At 41.2% G+C, this 22,927-nt stretch overlaps 1 protein-coding gene across 1 annotated transcript in view; it reads left to right on the plus strand.

The window, feature by feature from the left end:
• The window catches only part of e2f1 (E2F transcription factor 1), a 34,261-nt gene extending 16,548 nt beyond the window's left edge, over positions 1–17,713 (plus strand). Inside the window, exons 2-7 of the mRNA XM_039767370.1 lie at positions 1,326–1,416; positions 6,365–6,584; positions 8,930–9,082; positions 9,723–9,837; positions 12,627–12,864; positions 16,032–17,713. Of these exons, the coding sequence (XP_039623304.1) occupies positions 1,326–1,416; positions 6,365–6,584; positions 8,930–9,082; positions 9,723–9,837; positions 12,627–12,864; positions 16,032–16,282 (1,068 nt within the window). The 3' untranslated portion in view covers positions 16,283–17,713. The remainder of the gene's footprint in view (positions 1–1,325; positions 1,417–6,364; positions 6,585–8,929; positions 9,083–9,722; positions 9,838–12,626; positions 12,865–16,031) is intronic.
• The last annotated feature ends 5,214 nt before the right edge of the window (positions 17,714–22,927 follow it).

Consider the following 22,927-nt stretch of genomic DNA (forward strand, 5'->3'; position numbering starts at 1 on the left):
AGATCCTTAACAGATAATTACTGGTATATTTTTCCCTCAGTTTTAAAAGGTTTAATTTTCTTCTTAATAAAAATTTTAATGCAGTACTTTACCGCTGCAAAGCGCAGGTATTTTGCTAATTGAGATATATAAAATACTGTATATGTATGTATATGAGAGTTTATATACATAAATAAAATTATGTATGTATATGTAATTCATCTTGACATTGAATGGAAGACGGACTGCCAATGAGAGACCAGCAGAAGAGCCTAAATGAACATGACCGCAAAGAAGGAAGCCTCTTCTGAAAGAGATGTTCTTTTTTTTGTTTTCAAATTTTCACTCTAGAATATCCCATACATTCAAACTTTTCTCAGCAGTCTGAAGTTAGAGTTGAGAACATGAATTGGTGGCCTCTTTTGTGTGTGTGTGTGTTTGTCATCTGTGCCAGTGATAACACACAATTAACTCATTGAGATGTCGGAGAATACTTGGAGTACCCTGAGGACAACCCACACAGACATGGGGAGACCATGCAAAGTCCGCACAGACAGTAGCTGGCTGTTGATTGTAAACTCAGAGTGGTAGATCTGTGAGGTAGCCGCGTTAGGCCCTGTGCTGCCATGCTGCCTGGCACATAAAATGCAATCTTGGAATGACTGGTATTAGCAGGGAGCCTTTCTGTGGCAAAGTCGAGTCAAGTTGATTTTTGAATAGCGGTCTTTAGTGAGTGCAGGCTCAGAGTGCTGTAACAAGTTCACATGTTAGATATGTCATAAATAAGCTGGACAAGTTACAAAATGTGCAAACCTAAAAATACAGATTAGTTTAAATATACGGTAAACAAAGCAACTTTAAATTGATCAACACAAAAGGATCTTAACTAAAGACGTCACCATACCAGAATATTTGTTTCTGATGCCAATACCAGTGAAATATCAAGATATTTGATACTTACATGTATATGACACCACGGCAGAAACAGAAATCCCTTTCACTGGCTTCTTAAGTACCTCCATTATTGAAGTGGACAATATTGATTCCTCTTTGTAATAGAATATGAAAATATATAAATACTAATAGTAATGGCAAATTTAAAAATAACTGTTTCTCAATAAAGTAGTTGCCTAGAAGACAGTTTCTTGTAGCACATAAGTGTATTTCATTATTGTGAAAAGGTAACTGATTTGAAACTTCACCTTTAAGTGCTGAGCAGAGGTGAAGTTTACCACCCAGTATTCAAGTATCCTAAAACTGCTAAAAAGCTGACTTTAAGGTGCTTTATTTCACTTTTTATTAAGGTAGCCTTTGCATTTAAATGTGTTACTACTTGTCTTGTGTAGGTGAAACGGAAACTTGACTTGGAGACAGATCACCAGTATGTTGCTGAACCCAGGCACTACTCTAGGGGCAGAGGCCGCTCATCTGAAAGAGGTCAGTGTCCCGTCATACATGGTAAAGAAGCTTTGAAGTCTAATTTCACTTCCCATGTGTCTTATTTTCAAATCTTGTACATTGTTGCGTTAATCAGATTTGGTTAACTGAGGAGCTGGGCCAGGCACTTCCATCTCAATCATTGGATGTTGATCTGCAGGATTAGGTTAACTTGGACAATTAAGTGATGGGATTTTATCTATTTGAATGAAGAGTTCCCCTTTTGGCAGGGCATATGCATAAGCAGAATGGGTGTGTGGGTGGTACAGAACCAGACCATGACCCGGCAGGAGACGTTTGAATAGTAGTATTATAACACTAACCTCTGCATGCTGCGAGGGGCAGACTGGGACTACCTGAGGGTCTTAGGAATTCAAGCTTGCAGACAGCTTCACTAAAGGGAGTTCTCCAGGCAGCATAAGACGGGTCCTGTGCCATTGTCAGCTGGCAAGTTCGACAAGGTAGCAGTAGAGACCTGATGAAAATCGGTGTGTAGACATGTTAAAAGTTGTAATAGGTGTCTGTCTCTTTTTTGGGGAAAAAATGCAATGGTGCAGTACCATTTTGAGCCAGTAGAGGACATTGTAGACTTACAGTCATTTAGTTTTTAACAAGACATTCTCAAGTTCATTTTATTCTAAATCTCTTGGGTGAACGGGTCCAGAGCATGTCCCAGCAGGGGCACCAGTGTATTGAAGTGTGCCCTCCCTCACTGAGCCAGTTTCTAAATGCCAGTTAACTCAAAATGCGTGTTTTGATGGTTCTGGAGGGAGAAAAAGTAGTGCCCCCCAAAGGTGGAAAGAGCAATACAAACCCCATACAGACAAAGGTTCAAATCCAGCATGCTGAACCTGTGAGACCCCCAGTGTCACCCTGGAGTTTTATAGGCTATGATGTTTAATTGACTTTAAAAGGACGATGAGATTTGAGTGAGAAAGAATCGTTCAGGGAAATTTTTGCAGGGTGTTTAAAATTATATTATTATTATTAATTATTTTATTATAATTAAGCAAAAACTGAATATTTTTGTGTCAGTTCTTTTCAGGGAAGCTACATTTGATTTATTTACCCTGTGCCTGCAATGGCTGTTAGCTGATGGCTGCAGTAGCCCCACCACATGTCCGCACACAGCCTAACCTTTTAAAACTAAAGCTTGTTTGGGCAGAAGCAGACACCTATTTATTTTATATAACATTGACGTATATGGTGCCACTTACTAGGAGGCAGCCTTTCAGGGTGAATACCCACCCTGTGCTTTTATTCGTTTCTGTCAGCTGTCTTTCCTTTCTTATAAATATCATTTCCAGTAGTATTTGTTTATATATCGGCATACGCTTTCCTTCGGCTGAATTAGGATTAAACTGTTTCTTTCTTCCTACAGTGTCATGAACCGACTAAACCACCCTGACCATCTGACTGCTTATCTAAGAACACCATTAGGCTTGATCGTATTCTATTGTGCTAAATTCTGCATGTTTTATTCTGCTGATTTTTTTTTTTTTTTTTGTACTATCTTTAGTCACACAGTTTGTTTCCCTTTTTATATTTGTTACTGAGAGAAGTTCAGACTGATTACAGATGGCAGATGAATTATTTCTATGTTTGTAGACTGATGGCTAAAATGACCTGGTCAGTTTAAGAGTTTAGTTCAAACCAGTAGTTGTCATTGAATTAAAAGAGTTGGTTGTAATGAAAAGCAGCTGTCAGGGCTGTGGAGTCTGTCGAATAAACCCCTGACTCCTCAATTTATGATACCACTGACTCCAACAACTCTAATTGTAATTTAAACTAAAAATACAGAACTAGACAAAGATTTGGGGTCACTCAGAATTTTGGTTTTGATAGAAATTGATCCCTTTTATTGTGAGGATACCATTACATTGATTTTAAATTGTAGCCAGTGCATCAGTAGGGTGTATAATTCCTATTATTGCTTGACATGACTGATTTCTAACTTGTTATTCTTATGTGACTGCAAAGCACCATTTTCAGCAGCAATTCCTTCAAAGTCCAAATGGTAAACTCCCTCAACGTATCCTTAATTAGTCATAGGTTTCTCTAATAACCAATTAGCGTGAACATTTCTAACTACTGTCTGTTCACACATGTTACAAGGTACTGGCATTCCTAAAGTTCAGTTCTGGGTTACAACCCCAAACCTTTACACAGTAGTGTATTGACAATGTTGACGGAAAGCAACAACAACATTTATTTCTATAGCACATTTTCATACAAATAATATAGCTCAAAGTGCTTTACATGATGAAGAAAGAGAAAAAAGACAAAGTAAGAATTACAATAAAACGAAACTCATTAACTTAGAATAAAAGTAAGGTCCAATAGCCAAGGAGGACAGGAAAAACAAAAAAACTCCAGATTGACTGGAAAAAAATAAAATCTGCAGGGGGTCAAGGCCATGAGACCACCCAGCCCCCTCTAGGCATTCTACCTAACGTAAATGATCTGTCCTCATTGTATTCAAGGTTCTCATGGAAGGACTCGATGATGGTCACGTGGACTTCTGGCCTTTAATCCATCAATGTAGGGACATCACGGTGCTTTGATTAGGTGGTGGTGGCGCAGGTCGCCACCACAGAAAACCGGGAAAAGAACAGAAGAGAGAGTAGGGTTGAGTACGGATTTTAGAGCCACCATGAAACCCGATAATTCTCTTTCCGATCAGCTGCTGCTGTGATTCCCCACTCAGATACAGTAATATAAATACTCCGAGTGGTGCAGTGAGAGTAATATGGAAAAAGATGATCCGCTGTGGCAACCTTTAACGGGAGCAGCTGAAAGAAGAAAAAAAAGGTGCAGTGACAGTACCAACGCTAAAGCAGTTATGGTATTTGGAATACTATGGCTATTCTCTGGACCATTATATTGTTACAGGTTAATTACAATCGGATGCATTACACTAATAAACAATATGCGGTTTGTTTCAGCGTATTTATAAAGCCACATCAGGAATGTGGAGATAAGGGTAACCACACAGGAACAGTAGCACTGCTTTGACGCTGGGTGCTGCCAGTCTGCAAAACCGAGCGCAGAACTTGTGTACGACAGGGTATGAGGTACCGTGGAAATGTGCATGGCTTTACACCAAGTTTAGGTTTTATACATCGCGATTTGAACGTGGAAACGTTCTTATGCAACATTTCTGTGCGTACGCACCCGTTATACATGAGGCCCCAGGCTACTTTTTAGCACCCCAGCCTATTAAAGTTTGGGTTTAAAGGCTGCAGCATTGCCATTGTTGTTTTTGAGTAACATTAAACAAAAGACAAAACTTAAAAATTAAAAAAAAATGTATTAAAAGACTAGAAGAAAAAAATTGTTTATTTGAATTAGTATATGACAAATTGGAAATTTTAACATATTCAGTTACAATTTATACATTTAGTCGGAGTCTCTGATTCCAGTCACCCAATAATTGCTTTTGACTACACACCCCTGGTAGCTGTCACAATGTCACACTAACACCAAGATAAGACTGTTGATAATAAAATAAATCATATAGTGCCTTTTGTTTCTTTCTCTCAGATATTTTGCCTTTTACATTATCTGTCTGTCTTATCATTACAAGACACACTCTAAGATGGGCAGACAAGAAAAGACTGTATAACTTAAAAAGACGGCCATATGAGGTCCTGTGTAAGACAGATACGTGACAGACGAAACTTGTCATAAATGTGCCTTACTTATCCATCAGTCTTTCTGAAAGTTATTTTAGAACTATATAAAACTAGCCATCCCCTGCGGCTCCGCCCGCATATTAGTGAAAAAGGACAGTGAGGAGGGCCCTGCCCAGCTTCCCACTCTCCTTGGCCCATAGCCTCTGTCTCAGATTAGTACGAATATACCTGCAAGCGAACTATGATTCTTAGCGCGATGAGAGAAGTCGCAAAATCAACCAGAATGCTCAAGCAAATTGTAGAAAAAAACCCAATCTAAATCCGTTAAGCAGTTCTGTCGTTAGCTTGCTAAGCAGAGGTAAGCTACACACCCCAAGGCTAGTGCATGAGTGAGGAGGACCAGGCCTGCAGTTTGTGTCTCTCAGATTCATGCAAATAAATCGGTACCGCAAGGAAACTGTGACACTTAGCACGATGAGAGAAGTCGCAAAATCAATGGGAATGTTCAAGCAAACTATAGAAAAGAAAACCCAATCTTAATCTGTTAAGTAGTTCTCTTGTAAAGATAAAGTATATATTTCTATTATAAAAAAAAAAATCTTGGGAGGGAGACAAGACGTGATCTTCTCTGAAGACAATTTGATGTCCCGTGAGAGACACTCTTAACGTCGCGCAAGACAACATTTAAAACAAGTTTACGGACATCTAACCTATCAGTTGTTGGAAATGCTTTTGGCAGACACACTTCATGTGCTCCGAGCTCTTAAAACAACGACACACAGCTCGCCAGCAGCAGCAAGTCAGCAGATGATCCAACCGCTTCCCCTTAGCATGCCGTCAGCCGACAAACCCATCACAACCACCCCCCCCAAAAACCCCCCACATATACACACACACACACACACACAACGCGAGCGGTAGAGATGTGAAGTGGCAAAAGGACAGTTGCTGTACAGGCTTTTAAATGATCGATGAGCAGAAGCCGCAACGCGCCAGCAAATGATCCAACTGCTACTCCTTAGCTTGCATTATACGTCCCACAAGAAAGAGATTTAACCATGCCCGGGGCCGGAAATAAACAACAAGTATTGTTTTTACAAAAGTTTTAAAGTGAAAACAATGCAAGTATAAAAATTCCCATGAAAATAGCAATCTCTTTAGATTGTATATCCGGTAAACCAAACCTGGGGGTGGGCGAGTGAAGCGAACAGGGGGCGGAGCCCCTAGTATGTATTTATATATGTATGTATGTGTATATATAGATAGATATTATATAGAGAGAGATGTTAACAAGTGTTCTTTCTAAAATCCAGGTTTGAAGTCTCCCGGAGAAAAGTCTCGCTATGACACTTCCCTGAACCTGACAACCAAACGCTTTTTGGAGCTGTTGTCTCAGTCCCCTGATGGCGTGGTGGACCTCAATGTGGCTTCGCAGATACTGAAAGTTCAAAAGAGGCGCATCTATGACATCACAAATGTACTTGAGGGGATCCAGCTAATAACCAAGAAGTCCAAGAATAACATCCAGTGGCTGTAAGTGGCTCTCTGTGTTTGCCGACAAAAATCATGCACCTTGTAAATATTTAAAGATTCTGGTTGCAATTCAACCACAAGAAAAAATGCCATTTCCCATGCACCAGGTTATGCAATTCCCATGCACCTTTTATGCAATTGACTAAAACCGATGTCGCATTACATGACTTCTAGTCATTGGGTGTGTCAGACTTGCCAACAGAAGTTGCTGACCTCGTCATCAAACCATGTCAGTCTGTACAGCTGAAAAATTGCTGGCCATGTCTCATTTAGCGACTGCTTGCCAAACTTTCAGCCCCTTTTTGTGACAGCCAATAACATGCCACCTGACTGTACTGTAAGATGAGTTAACAGGTATGGCAGGTTCAGCTGCAATCCTGGACCTTTTCTTTTATTCTGTTGTTGGATGCAAAACATGAGACATCAGACAGACAAGTTCTTTATTTGTTTTTGGGGTATAAAACACCTGCATTCCTTATTCTTCTTCAATATATGCTTTGTACTTCCAGATGAGCATTTGTTGATTGTCCGCACGCATTCACACAAGCCCACCCCTCCAATGAGCCATGTTTGTTTGAACAGCAGACTAGTTGGAGTGAGTCACTGGGCATGCCACATTACACGGTTGGCTTCACGGGAATGCCCCTCTGTGACGATGTGGGTTCAGGCTCCACGCTCCCATTGATGTTTGGGAACCCTTGAACCCAACACCGCCGATAATGTAACCGAAAGTGAGCTAGTCAATGGAGGCAAATTACTGAGCAAGGGGAAGGTAGAAAGTGCAAAAGTGCTTTTATTAAAACAGACAACAAATCAAAACAGTGTTCCAATAAATAGTGCAGTTCTTCACAGTTCATTAAATAAATAATCCATAAAAAGAACACGTGGAGGTTAAAACCATTGGAAAAAAAACAATCCTTTAAAAACGAGAGGTTAAAATGATCAGGAAGCTGTCTTTAAAACAACAACAAATAAGCTTGGTGCTTCTTTTCTGTATGCCTCACCTGCTTATCCCGACGGGCTTAGCAGCAGGCAAGACGCCTCTGCAGCTGCCCTCCTACATCACACGCTCGAGACTGGAGACCTCCCGATCCCTGGCTTCGGTCTGGCACTCATCCCAGTCCCCGAGACTTGATTACCCTCAACGGCCAGGTCGCCCACGTTGGGGATTCCATCACCAAGTCTCCCGACTTCCGCTGCCTTTTCATGGCCTCTGCGGCCCGTCGCTTCACCTTGTCACTCCCGCTACCAGATCACTCAGCGGAGCAACATCTACACAAACACCTGGGTGTCGGCCTAACACCCAGCTTCCTTGCAGCTGCCCACGAGCGCTCGATCGCGCGCTCACCACACGCTCCGCTGTCCGCTCTCTCCTGCACCGCTTGCTTCCACGCTCCCTGTAACCTCCGCCCTCTCCTTTCCTTTCTCTCCGATTCTCTCTCCGAACGTTTCTTTCTTTTCTCTCCGATCGATTCTCTCTCCTCCTCTCCCCAACCGACTTGCGCTTCTTTTAAAAACGTGAGGGGCCATCACAGCTGCAGCATTAGCCACGGGAGCAATCACGAATGTGGGCAGTTCCTCACCTGTGCACACGGTGAGAAACGCCACATCGACGACGCCCCGCTGCTCGCTACAACAACGCCCCCCTCACGAAGCCGCCTCGTGCGGTGATTATTTATTAAAATGAATGGCCTTTGCTCAACGAGCTGTGGACCCATAACACCACACCCTCTGACTGCCTCCGACTTGCTAAGATTACTTAAACCAAGGCTACCACTGAAAATCGCTGGAAAAGTCGTCTAATGTGGCATGGCCTTAAGCTGAAAGGTCAGCATTACTTCACGTCCTGGAGAGTTCTGGTAGCTTTGTTCTCTCCAATTTGTCCAATGCATATCTTTTGAGTTGGTAGGGCACTCAAATGGAATTCCCGACTAAAAAATCGTATTTACCACGTCCTCAATAACATGTAAGTGCAGCATTAATCAGACAAAAACTGTTCTTCTTTGATCCCTAGCTGGCATTTGGTTTGGATTAGTTTCTAAGCCCCTAAGCTTCAGTGGGTGCCAATGGTTGTCAGATTTCAATCATAATGTGTATCCATGACAGTGTTTCTGGCCTCCTCGAGGTTAAGTCAATGATTCCGCACGTGTTTGACCTACTTGATCCACCAGGTTTTCTTTGTCACTGATCGTTGGACTTTCCATTGGGCAGGTTGATTTCAAACTATTAACACCCCTAATGCCAAGCTGCCTTGCTGAACAGTTTCTCAGTACATTTTTGAAAAGTTTGAAACTTTTAATAATGTGATTTTTTTTTTTTAATTTTTTTTTCTTCCCTCTGACCAGTGGCAATAACTCAGAGAGGGTCTCTGCCACCAAATATCAGAGCCTGAAGAAGGAAGTGGCTGACTTGGCGCGGGACGAGCAAATCCTGGATGAGCTCATTTCAAAGTGCAACCTACAGCTAAAGCTGCTCACAGACGATCCACAGAATAAGAAATATCCTTTTAAAATGAAACCCCCTCTGCATGCCTTCTGTCAGTTTAGGATCCTACACGGTAAAGTGCTGGTCACCAGAGAGCAGTGCTGGGAATTGTTGCTTTTAAAAGTAATTTAGTTACAGTACTCATTATTTTGAAACCCAGAGCTTCATGTGGCATATCTGCACCTCTGAGTTTTCTTTTGTATTTAAATTGTTGGGCCTCTCTGACAGCATCCCTTTGTTTGCTTTGGCACCATACGCCATCTAGTGGCTAAGTGGTGGTGATGCCTCTGGTGTTTCCTTCCTGGTATCTCTTTCTATACAAGTTTCAGGTGACATGCCCCATTGTGCCCTGGTGGAACACTTCTTGTTTTCTACCTCTCCTATGCTGATGCCCCTGGGCACACCACCCACTGATGGTCTTAGTCGTTCCACATGGGCAACACTTTTACAACCAGCAACCTGCTTGGAGATCTTGTGTGGACAGTAGATCTGTCATCCTGTTGGTGCCTTTGCCCCTGGCAAATCCCCTGCTACCACCCTCTCACACCCACCTCTGAATTTGATTCATTCTGCTCTGTTACTAATAGATCAATGTGCTTGAATGTCTCCACTGAAGATTTGCTAAAAATGAGTTAACACTTCTTAATGCTGCACATTGGCATATGTCAAATGCCAGGACTTAAGGCAGGCAATTGACCTTCCAGACCAGCTGGTGATGGTGGTGAAGGCTCCAGCAGAGACGCAAATGCAAGTGTTGGACCCCAGTGAGGTGAGTGTGTCATGCAACTTGTCTCGCGTCATGCCCTGCCATTTGAACCTTTCTGCTTACAGGTTTGAGAGTCTCAGAAAGTGGAAGATGCAATGCGCCTGAGGCTTTGAGGTTAGATGAGATACAAGGAGCTTCCTGCCATGGCAGCCAACCACTTTGCCTCAACTCTGTCTGGATGCGTCTAGTGCTGGGACTGGAAAGTAAAGGCCCGCACTCATTGCCCGATACAGGATGTTCACCTTTTGCAGTTATGAATCACCTTACAAAGGAAATGAGAATAAGTTTGAAAATTGTAACAGTAAGCAAAAAAAAAAAAAACCACTTGATATATTGTAAAGCCTAAGTAAGAAATGGCAAATCAAAGTCTTGTGGTCATGTCAGGATCAGTCAGGTCCGTTTTTATATGTTAAATAAATTAGTTAATTGAATTAAATAAAATCGGACAAGACGAGTCCAGTGTGATCTGAGATTTAAATGATGTGGAGAGAGACACTTAACATGAGAGCGTCTGGTCTTGGAGAAATTAGAGGCCGGCTGCCTGATGGAGGGGCAGGAGATTCATAAATCGGAGGCCTGTGGCATGTGCTCTGGCGTGGATGTATCGGGCTTTGTCCTGAGAAGATGACCAACCTTTATTCTGGGTACTGGTCTGGAGGCAGAGAAACGAGACCGTTTTGGCTAATATGCAGTTTGCTGTAAACAACGTCAGATACCCTGAATATGTTCTGTTTATCATATTAGTGCCTTTCCTGCCGGTCTATTAATTTAGTCTGCTTGATGTATACACATTACATTACACAGCACCTCTGATATTAGCCTTCTACTTTTCTGCTATCATAGCTGTCTGGGCTGGTCCTGTGAGTGCCCTGACACAAGCTAGACGAGTATTCACCCAATCAGAGCAGACTCTCTCTAAAAGGTGTCAGCTATTTCCTCTCTGTTCCTCTCTCGGCCTGTGGTCATGTTGCAATAAGTCTGGCTGTTGCCACACGTGATAAACATCTGTTTAAACAACAGCACCGGGTGGATTTACATCTTTACATTCTTTTTTTTTTTTTTTTTTTTGTCAAGCAGGAGGGTGAACTGACCCACCATGCAACTCTTCCGTTAGTCTGGCATCATCTTTTGAGTCCGCGTTTAAAGCATCTTCTGCCGTCACAACAGTGGGAATGTAGCTGGCAGTCTGATGTGTTTAATGGGGATTAAAACCTCAAGTAAAGAAAAACCAGAGCTGTAAAGTGGTAACTGCAGTGGCCTATTAGTCTCAACATAGTGGCATTGTTCCTGTTGCACCGTCCTGTACTTCAGAGTGGAACTAACGGCACATCATGTTTGTTAACAAGCAGGCTAGCACACTAATCTGAGCCAAATTCATGTTCATTCTATATGGTGCCTTTCATTGGCCTCATTGCTGAGCTCAAGAGACACCTTAAGCTCAAGGGCCTTATCTGACTGTGGACTCTGAGGTTTGTGACATCCTGCCTTTTCATGAGACGCGGAACATATCAAACTAAATGTGAAGTACAGAAACATCTGAAAAGGGAAACAATAAAAGTAAAATGAGTAGCAAAAAATATAAATAATTTACTATCCGTTCATCGATTTTTCCCTCCCATTTTAATCAGTTGGAGTCACAGGATTGGTGATGATATGAAAAATATGGATCACCAAGGGATACCCAGGAACACTGAGTGTGGAGGAAGGAGGTTTTTTGGGGTGGGAGGGCGAGGGGGGCCCGGCCTAACCTAACCTGGGTATACCTGGGAAGTGGCTGTTAAAGTCAAAATGATGACAATTGACTGTTTTTTCATTTTGTTATTTCATTCACGTTATTTCAATTTATTAATGCTTCACATTTCTGTTATCCCCATGTAACGTACGTAACTTTTAGTCAACATTTTCTACACTGAGTCTTGTCATTTCAATATTGACCCCAAAACATAGTAGCAGGTGTGCTTCTTTAGACTAGGCATCTAATTAAAAACTGAATTTTGTTGGAATGAAAACCTTCAGCCATATGGGGTCCCCAGGATGGAATTTGAGAACTGCTGTATTAGAAAGAGGCCCATGGAGTAAGATACAAGTTGTGGACATCAGGACTTTAGGGACATTCAAAAGTCATCCTGATGTTTTTTGGAGACGTTAGGCAAATAGGACTGGTGCTGCTGTTGGTCTGAATGTCCTGTTCTTATTGACGTTGTTCTGATGGTAAGTGGGTCTCTTTCAGTCCACTACTGAGCTCACACACGCACCTCTGTTGTTTAACATTGCTGGCTCTGCAGTAAAACAGAAGACATTATAACATGAAGTAGAAGTCATAGTTTGGACTTGGGTTCTTATGTCAATGATGTCCAAAAGGCATTCCTTTTCTGGTCATTACATTCAGAAGGGAGAGCCCATCTGCTCCCTTGTCGTCCTTTCTCTGAAGGAAAAACTGCTTCCTAACCAGACACGGTCTCGGTGTTCAACAGTGAGGTGTGGTGGCTGAGGCACAGGTCACTGAAGCGCAAGGTTGCCAGTTCAGTTACTGCCTCTGAATCCGCTTGTATCTTTTAGCATGTCTACTGTCCAGGCATTGACATGAAACTGTTTTGTTGAGTTTGACTTGATTGTAAGGAATATTACGCGCTTTTAATAAATTCAATAAAATTGTACTCCGTTGTGTGATGTATCTGTACATATACGGAAAATAAATGGTAAGGTTCTTTAAGCTGTTCATGTTGAATTTTGGCATTATGCGATAGAGGTTATATACGACACGTGTAATCTTCCTCTCTTTTCTCCCACAGGGCCTACAGGTCTCCTTGAAAAGCACCCGTGGTCCCATCGAGGTCTTTTTATGCCCGGAGGATGGCTCTGAAGAATGCAGTCCTGTGATGGGTAACACCCCAGTAAAACAAGCTCCACGGGAGCACTCGAGCAGCACCTTGTGTTTGGGCACATCTTTGGAATGCAGTCCCCCCAACACGTCACATGCTGTGACTTCATTGGTTTCTCTAGAGAAGACCACCCCACCCCGCGAACAAGGTAAATCTACATTGTGTGGAACTGAAGGGAGAGTTGGGGGGGGTGTAGTCGGGCTGACAGACTCGGTGAGTTATTCCACGTAATCAATGTAGCATTGCCATAATATTAAGTGTGCGTTAAAATGGACCAAGGACGTGTACCATGGGAAGGTCGTTCTTTTCACGGTTCTATCTCAGAGCAACAATGGCAACAAAACTAAACTAGGCACAAGTAATTTATTTATTCTCGGCTGGTGTTAAAGAATCATTCAGCGTACAAATCTACAGCCAGGCTCCCCGATAAGTAGACGGAGATCAATGCAGCATTTACCGAGGGTGCTCTTGGTGTTCTGGCTGCTGTCTTCTCCAGATGCATTTAGAGTGTCCGAGGTTATGGAGGGACGCAATTTAGAAGTCCCAGGGTTGAGCAGATCTGCAACTGTGGTGCTCTGACTGTTGTAGGATCTCTAAATACTATCATTTTTGTAACTTTTTAAGATAATACTGTTTTGGTGTAATAACCCAGTCCATAACAAACTAGGAACTTGACCAGACCATTTCTAGAAATCTTGGGATAAACTTTCTCCTGGCATTGCCCCAGAATGCTTTCTCACAGATTTGTGTAGCACAAGAATGAAAACAACATTAAGCATACCATAATAAAAAGGGAAAGCAAACACTGTAACACAGCAATGATAATAATAGGAAATCAACACTGCATATTGTGTGTGCAAGAAGAACACTTCATAAGCAGCCTATTAGCCAGGGTATCTCAATAATTATCCACACTTTTGTGAACATTTTGGTTGGGTTGGCTGTACGACTTTCCCCACATACATGTCGAACTGTGGTGGGTTTCTGCTCCCAGTGGTAAAAATTTCAACCCGTAGTACACCTTCAGTTCATTAAAAGCGGATCACTGCTCGCCGCTCTTCTTTGGTGCACAATCCCGTGGTGTTCGTGGGGTATTTTGGTTCAGGTGTTCACATCTTCTCCCACATTACTGATGTGACTCTGTAGTGTGATCCAGTGTGATTACAGGTGCCCTGTATTGGACCATCAGCCCCTCCAGAATGTGTTCATGCCTGGTGCCTGATTATGGAAACTTGTTCATAGCAAAATTAAAGGCACTGGAGTGTGTTAACTACATTGGAATGCAATGCATAGAAACACGTTGTATTTCACTTTGGGAGTTTTGTTCTGTGATAATTTAAAACCTACCAACCAAATGAGTGATTACTTTTCACTATGGCATGCGATTTTGGGCCGGTTTAAAATGCAATACAAAAGTGTAGAGTGTGTGTCTTGACTAAAAGCAAAGCAAACCAAACGTGTTGCAATTCGTTTAGCAATTGCTCCCAGTGTATTGCTATGTTGATTCAAGACCACACATTGACCATGCCAAAACTGAAAGTCGTCAAAAGATGGGGCAAGGGACACCAACAGCTATGATAGGAGGCTTTTCACTTCTAAACATTTGTGTTCTGGCAGCAAGCACAAGCTTCGCCAGTGTGGAGTGAATAAATGAAGCATTGAGAAGTATGTATGGTATTGGTGCTTGTGTGTGTGTGTATTTCTATGGTCTGAACACACACCAGAATGGCTTAAAAGGAAAGTACATTTAAAAGAAAGAAAGAAAAAAGAACTTCTGACTTGACAGTCACAGTGAGGCACTATGCAGGCATTTTGCTCTTGATAAAGAAGCACAAGCTGCGTTTCTTGACACACATTTGCTGAAAGTACGCAGTGTGTGTCAGAGGATGTATAGAATAGTTCATGGTGACACTCGTCTTTGCTTTCATTCTGTCTTTTTCTATTACCTCCAGTGGGTCCCAAGTCTTGAGTTTTGCTGAAAGAGCAAACTTATGTCAAGTTGTCTAAATAATGTGTTACTTGCCTCATACCAAATCCTATTGTTCCATTCGTCTTCTGATAACCCTGACCAATATGTCCAGAACTTTAGGATTGGCCTTTACTGTCATTCCCATCTGCAGATATTTACAAACCGTATTTAAGCGAATATCAGTGCATGGACAGGCCACTTCTTCATAATCGTAGCTCTCGAATGCTTTCTGTAGATGTTGTTATTGTAGAAGCTGGAAATTCTTCTCATGTTGTTGCTTCTCTTACATCGGCTCTTGCCAGCAATCAGTCGACACGAAAGAGAATGAAGTCCTCATTTACAATGCCAGCTTCCACCTATTCAATGAAATGGCAGATCCCCTACCTTACCAACTCCCCATTCACCATCTTTTTAGTACTGGGTGAACACGCTCATGATTGGAACACCTTGCACCCCAACTGTTGACTTTCTTTTTGCCCCACCTTTGGACACTGATTGATCATTTGGTTACATTCCATTTTATTAAGATCAATGTGTGTTCTCGAATCGAAACGCAATACACATGAAGCAGCTAGTAAGTGAAATGCATTATGCTTGGTTTGGTTTTAGTTATGCCACTCAATCTATGGACGTGAATAAAAATGCAATATGCTTTTGTATTGCGTTTTAAACGCAAAAATTGTACACTGTAGTGAAAAGCAATGAAATATTTGGTTGATAAATCCGTGGCAAAATTACATGCAACACATGCATATGCATTGTATTGCAATGTAGTTAAACTGCACTACATTTTGAAAGAAATAATCTTTCCATACCTGTTGACTGGAAAATGCTGGTGCGGAATTGTCTGAATGTGGCCCTTATTGCTCCACCGGATTCTTTTGCTTTTCATCCTGCATTTTGTTCATCATCCCCACCCACACAAAAAATTAATTCCTGGAATTCCACCCATCCTTTACCAACCCGCTGATCGAGTTAAACGTGACTGGGAGTCCGGCTCAGTGGCATAGGGCTCAGGGTGCCAGTCCAGTGCAGGTCACACATCCTTCAGGCTCACACTTGCCAGCTGAAGCCTTTGGGGTGCGGGAGGTACTGAACTTTTTGATCCAAGGGTTGCCTGTCCAGACAAAATCCAGGCCTTCATTTCCAGCAATATTACTCATTTGGAATGTCACCCGTACAGTAAGTGTTTGTTGCCAAGCGCTTGCTAGAACACGTGTTACCCACAATCTGGTTTTCACTCCCTGAAAGTGCCGTTGGCTGTGTTTTTGATTTTTTCTGTTTTTTTTTTTTTTATGTGTGTGCAATTTATAATTTTTTTTTTGCTTTGTATTTTCCTGCTGCAGAGATGCTGCTGACAGGGAGCAATCTGTCCCCACTGGGAGCGTTTGCTGACATTACCGGCCTCTCTCCACTGCCGTTATCAGAGTTCCTCCTGGACAAGACTGTTGACGAATTGCCACCCTTACCCCTCGAGTCCTTCATCAGCCTGTCCCCTCCTCACAGCAGCGAGTACCACTTTGGGCTGGAACCTCAGGAAGGGATCAGTGAACTGTTTGATTGTAACTTTGGGGATCTGACCCCCTTGGAGTTCTGAACCACCATGGATGTTGGGGTTTAGGGGTCCTGCACAGGTGTTTTTTTTTTTTTTTTTAACTGACTTATTATTTTTGATTCAATTACAATCAATTTTATAGGATGAAGTGCTGATGTTCTTCTACCGTGTAAATGTTTCTGTATGGGGTTGGTGGCGAAACCTCTAAACAGAAGTGAAACTTCATTAATGTGGCAAAGCTGCAAGGTGGGTGGTGTTGCTTCCCAGCATCACAGACGTTCAGTTTAGTTTTCCAGTGTTTCCCGCTTTTGTGGACCGCATAGTTGCCCACCTCCTCGACACCCGCAGAGGCTAAACGTTGGCTCATGTTTGATGTCGCTGCATTTCTGCATTTGTTTGTCGCTTGCAAGCTACACTAAACTGGTTTCCGTTTCTTAATCCCCTTCTTTTAATCCAAATGTGGGGTCCGTCTTGTTCAGATCAGTTTTTTAACTTTGGTATGAAGGTTGTTTCTTCGTTTTCCGTCAATTCTTAGCCACTGTTCTCTTTGTGTGGCTGAGTGACGCTTAATGGCCATCTCGGTCCTATACTGCAGTTCTTTTAAGACTCCTCTTGAAAGGTTAGAAGCTCTTCAGTGAGAGGCCCATCTAGCAAGTTGTGCAGATCTTCCACTTAATTTCATGTATAAACTTAATTCGTCCCTCTTGATTGCAAGTTATTGAGCAGAAGTCCTTCAGTATTAGAAAACAGCATTTTAATGAGCTGCCAACTTGGAGAAAAACAAAAATACACCACTACCACAGTGCCGAGACCACTCACCACACCAAGGTTCCCTGCCATAACCTAAAGATTTGGATGAGTGTGGTGGTGCCTTTCCAATTTGTGCAATCACATCAGTGTGGTGAGCAGTGGATGGTGGCCTGGTCTCAGAGCTGAGCCTCCAAGAGGTCCAAGTGTTGTAAGCAACAAAAACGAAGTAAGAAGTGCATAGGTGAATTGTTCTGTTTTTTTTTCCCATATTGGTAAATTTTTAACTTATTACATTTTTTTTTCTCTACTCTTTTGTGAAGCCAAGTACAGTTTTATAAGCTGTTTCTTTGTGTCTTTATTCTAAGTGTTTCATTTTATTTATTTCAGTGTTTAATTATTTAATTAATGCAGTAGTTTTAAGAAGTTAGAACAACGGAGGTGTACACTGTTTAAGGCAATTTTTATTGTTCGTTACTCCTCCGCAGTTTAGCAGCTGCCCACCCATTCTGTAAGCTGGAATGCATGAATGGCTGTTGGGAGCACCAGAAGATGAGGCATGCTGGACTTGAATGATTTGGGAGGGTGGAAGGGGGTGTGTGTGTGTGTGTGTGTGTGTGTGTGACTCTTATTTTCTTAATGAATATTTCCGCATTTTGTAAAAAAAAAAAAGAAAAGAAAAAATATATATACATTTTAGGTTCATATCGATGGGACCTTTATTTCTCTTTTTTTTGTTTTTGAAAAGCACTTTTCTTCATGTTATCTGTAATTTTTTTTAAGTGTTTAATGTATTTAATATTTAGAATTTGATTGCAAAAGTGTGCGTCTGTCATTTGTTTCACTTCTGTTGGGGTAGAGCGGTATGATTTGTGTCTGGTTCGGGGTAGGGCGACGGGGAAGGGGGTATCTTTAAAAAAAAAAATAATAAATAAGTCTGGCAAGAAATTGGAGTAAAACGAGTTTGATTGGGGGTGTGGAGGAATGTATTGGAGTGTTTTAAATAAACAAATAGATGAAATCCTCTGTTAATGACTTAGGTAGCTGAACCATAGGAGGAGTAAACCCAGCCACAGGCGATGGCACAAACCAGTTGTTTCTTCGTGCCAGTCCCAAGCCCAGGTAAATGGGGGAGGGTTATGTCAGGAAGGGCATCCGGTGTAAAATTTTGCCAAATCAATATGTGGACATCGATACAAATTTACATAAAGGTAATCCACTGTGGTAACAGCGGAGCAGCCGAAAGAAGAAGAAGAAGAAGACGACGACAACCATAGGTGGTGTATGGACGGATACATACCGTTACCTTACATACTGCTATGGCAGTGTTTGTTTCCATTGGCCAAAACTGTTGAATGCTTCCTTGGCTGCCCTTCTGATCATCCACAGAGCCTTTCTTGTGCCTCCAGACTGTCTCATCTGTTTCATCCACTTCCTGCATATTGGGATCACAGACAACACAATCTGCACTTGGTTTCACAAATCCATGAGCTGATCCACTAGCTAGGAGCTGAGATTTTAGCAGAGGAGACGCATATCCTTCTTGCAGGTATGTGCCCTCTTTCTACACCTTGCATTTCAGTGATTCTGTTGTGTGGCATTTCTTTTCTTCAGCTTCTATTGTCTTTTTACAATTGTTTTACTTTATTAAAAAATTAAATAAGTACAGTAAGTTTGAAATACCAAAGAACTCACATAAAATAATTTCTTTTTCTACAGTACCCACGGTGGTAACAATGGACCATGAGCATTCTGGGTAGGGAGAATGCATGGGGACTACTACACCACTCTAGTAGGCATTAATAATGGCCTTAGGCCTGTGTGCAGCCACTTGACCATGGAAACCCATTTCATGAAGCTACTGATGTGCAGTTCTTCTGTTGGTCGTTGCTTCCAGAGGCAGTTTGGAGGTCTGTTGTGACAGCACAGAGGGGCAGGTGCTTTCTGTGTACTTTAGCAGCCCCGCTCTCTCGGTGTTTGTGTGGTCTACCACTTCATGGCTGAGCTGTTCTAGCTCTTCAGCACTTCCACCTAACAGTAATGGCACTTACATTAAGTGCTGACTTGTGACAAAGGTGCCATCCTATGACAGTGGCAAGTTTCTTCACTACAGCCCAGTGTGTGTTAATGGAGACTGCACGGTTATGTCTTCTTTTTAAGAACCTGTTAACAATGGGTGCAGCTAGAACATCTGAACTCAATCATTTAGGGGGGTGTCTCCACATATTTTTGGCCATATAGCGCATGTAAGGACTTTTGATTTTGAAAATATGAACAATTTGGGTGGACTGCACAAATATGTATTGTAGATATCAGGACGTATTTTGATTTGTAAGATGTATTGATTCCAGACAATTGAATTTTGTCACTGAGGTCATTGCCCCCTATTTATTATTTAGGAGTGTCTGCTTTCTGACACAATTAATTAGGCAAATTGTGTAGAGAATAGCAAAGGAGACCAAAATATTAAATAGTATCTCTTGGAATTGAGAGAATAAAAAGACCAGCTCTCTAAATAATCCTGTCAATTAGAAGTAAGACCCTGCTAGCCATGCTGGTCCCCCAGGACTGAACTAGTACTATTATTTTCTTTGTTCCAACGTGTATTCATCACGATCATTGTGTAATCCATTAACTAACAAACAAAATTGATTGTAAAATGGCAGCTTTAGTGGCTTCTAGTCTTCTAATTTATAGTGCTTATAAAAAGTTTTCACATTTTATCGTTCTCCAACGTTGAGCCATGGTGGACTTCATTCGTCATATTTTATTTTTTTTTTTTAAGGCTGATCAAAAGACTGCATGGTTAATCCAGGCCTGCCTAGTTTTTATTCTGAGCTTCATTTAATGATGGCACCCCTAATAGTCATTTTTGGCCACCGAGAGGAGCCATTTTTAATCGGTGATATTTTCATTTGGAGCCAGAAATTTTCCCCCCTGTTGAATTTATTTCATGAACGCACCCTCACTTCATTCTGCGGCAGGTGCACCAGTAGAAATTTGTCAGCCAGGAGAAGTTTCCGTGTATCATTTTCACAGCAGTTTAGCACGTTAGGAAGCCACTTTTGTTACTTGTTGTAAACATGACACACATGGTGTTGTGGCATGGTGGGCAGTGGGTTTTCTGATACAGCTCAGCATGTGTCAGTACAGTTGTGGAGATGGAGAATAAAGCGGAGAGAGACCAGTGGGCTTTCTTGGTGCAAATGGAAGGAGTGCTGGAACATGGTGCCTTTTAGAATTAAATGTAATTTGAGTACAGCTTAACTGAAATGCTGGCACATGTACTGAATCGCTTGCAAACTTGCATGTATTATATGTTACTACCCAGTTGTGAATTGCTGTCTCACTTTCCAGACTATACAATAATCATAGAAAAAAAACACTTATTTTTTCAGTACACATAATACAAGGAGCCATATGCTAAATCTGAAAATTATTGCTGCTCCAGTTATTTATGTTAGCTGAGAAAATAAGGATATACACTCATCTGAAACACATGGCATCCAAAGTTCAATGTCCGTATCAATTTGACTTACGTAAAGGAGAACACGTGAGGTGACACGTTGTGGACTGAGTGAACTGCATGCACTTGCTTTGCTTCTGCAGGCCCAACGATGTATGCAAATGTGAGAATGAACAGTGGGTTTATTTCTTTGTTAACATGGAACAACCGATGGAACGTGAAACTTGGCTATAAATGAGTTGCATTTTACCCATAAAAAATAAGAGTGGTTGTGTTGAAATGCTAGTGCATATAATAAAACACACACGTGGTTGTGGACAAGCAAAGAAAGATGTTTGGTCTTGATTTTGCATACATTGTCGGGTATGCCGCGTCTGTGCTTTCTAATTAGACCACTCCAGACGAGAACCGGCCATTCAGCCCCACAAAGCTCACCAGTTCTGTCCACTTATTTCTTCCAAAAAAAACAGCAAGTAAAGTTTTGAAAGTCCCTAAAGTCTTACTGTCCTACCACACTACTTGGTTGCTTATTCCAAGTGTCTATCGTTCTTTATGTAAAGAAAAACTTCCTAATGTTTGTGCGAAATTTACCCTTAACAAGTTTTCATTAACAAGTTAGCTTTCACACACCTTGGATTACAAAGTACACAGACAGCAGCAGTTTAATATGTGCTGTGCTCTGTACACACATTGCATTCTATCCACAATGTGCCACCTCGTGTGTTCTTCTCCCATGTCAGATTTTACTGCAAGCTTTGTACTTTTTATGCTGATGTTTTTGCTCCTCTTAGGCACTTGGCACAGTTTGGTCCTGGCTGTGACGTTTGTATTCCCATTTGTGTAAAAACATTAAACACAAGGTGGCACATTGTAGACTTTTTTTTTTTTTAAAAACTGCCTGACGTGTGATAAACAGTGTTATTTAGTAATGATTTTTTTCAATTGCAATTTGCATGATTGTTCAAATATAAGAAAACCAAAATAAATTAGAAATATTTTTGATAATCTCCTTCTTCTACTTAATTTTCATTATAGAAGTTTTTGTTGATTTTTAGGACCATACCATGATACATACTGTTACCATTCAAAATTTTGCTCAAATGTCTCTATTAAATTTAAAAAAAAAAAAAAAAAATTCTGGGATGAGACATGACATTTTCAGAGAGATGAATTCATGTCCCGTGAGATGAGACTTTGTGCCAAGAGATTTAACCACATCTGGGGCCGGAAATAAGAGAGTAGATGACAAAGTAGAATGACGTGAAGTATTCAAAAACTTTGGCGTGATGCACATGCAGGGCACGTTAGCGACAACGAAAGTATGAAAATTCAAAACTCTCAAAAAAATGATAGTAAAGATCACATAGCGCAAACAAACAAATAATTACTCTGTGAAATAACGGAACAGCAAAAAGAGATCGGATATATTGTTTGGATTTAAACTTTAAATCGGAGACTTGTAGATCATCTAATTCGTGTTGCCATCAGGGAAAAGTCGTGTTCTTCCCAATGAAGAGGCGTATCCACGAGAATTAAAAGATATGTTGTCTGATGGAAGTGCAATTCACATACAGGGTGGTCCAGATCTAATTATGCGGATCCAGATTGTCTGGATGACTTTGATTTATGCGGGGACTATTCCAGTTCGGCGCAAAGGCGATTCTTCATGTCGTCAGTTCTCACATTTCTCTCGTCCGGGATTTTTTGAGTGATTTTCTATGTAATAAACTTAAAGTTATAGCGTAAAGAAAATTGTATAATTAGATCTGGACCACCCTATACATGAGCGGCAGAGACATGAAGTGGCTGGCGCGTAGCGCAGGCTGGGGGGTTGGTGAGCAAAGTGAGCAGGGGGTGAAGCCCCCTAGTATAATAAAAAAAATTTGTTTGATCTGAAGTTAAAAAAAAAAAAGTGTGTATGTATGTATGTATGTATGTGTAAATATGTGTACGTATATATGTGTACAATTTTTTTTACTTCAGATCAAACAAATTTTTTTATAATTATACTTTTATTATATTTTTTATTATATACATGCACACAGTGGAACCTCGGTTCATGACCATAATTCGTTCTAAAACTCTGGTCGTAAACCAAAGTAATTTCCCCCATAGGATTGTATGTAAATACAATTAATCCGTTCCAGACCGTATGAACTGTATGTAAATATATTTTTTTAAAGATTTTTAAGAACAAAAATAGTTAAATATACCATAGAATGCACAGCGTAATAGTAAACTAAATGTAAAAACACTGAGAAAATCTTGAACAGAGAAAACTAACACTGCAAGAGATTGCGCTATAGTGCTACGAACCGTTCACTAAAAACACTTTAATGAGTTTTAAGCACAGGGAAAAAAATGAGCATTTGAAAAATCCATAATTTAATAAACCACCAAGAAAAGTAAAATTGAAACAATGCACGCTATGAACCGATCGCTATAAACAGAAGTGGAGGTTAAAATCCAATAGA

This window comes from Polypterus senegalus, chromosome 10 (genome assembly GCF_016835505.1).
Source record: "Polypterus senegalus isolate Bchr_013 chromosome 10, ASM1683550v1, whole genome shotgun sequence".
In the NCBI taxonomy this organism is placed as follows: Eukaryota; Metazoa; Chordata; class Cladistia; order Polypteriformes; family Polypteridae; genus Polypterus; species Polypterus senegalus.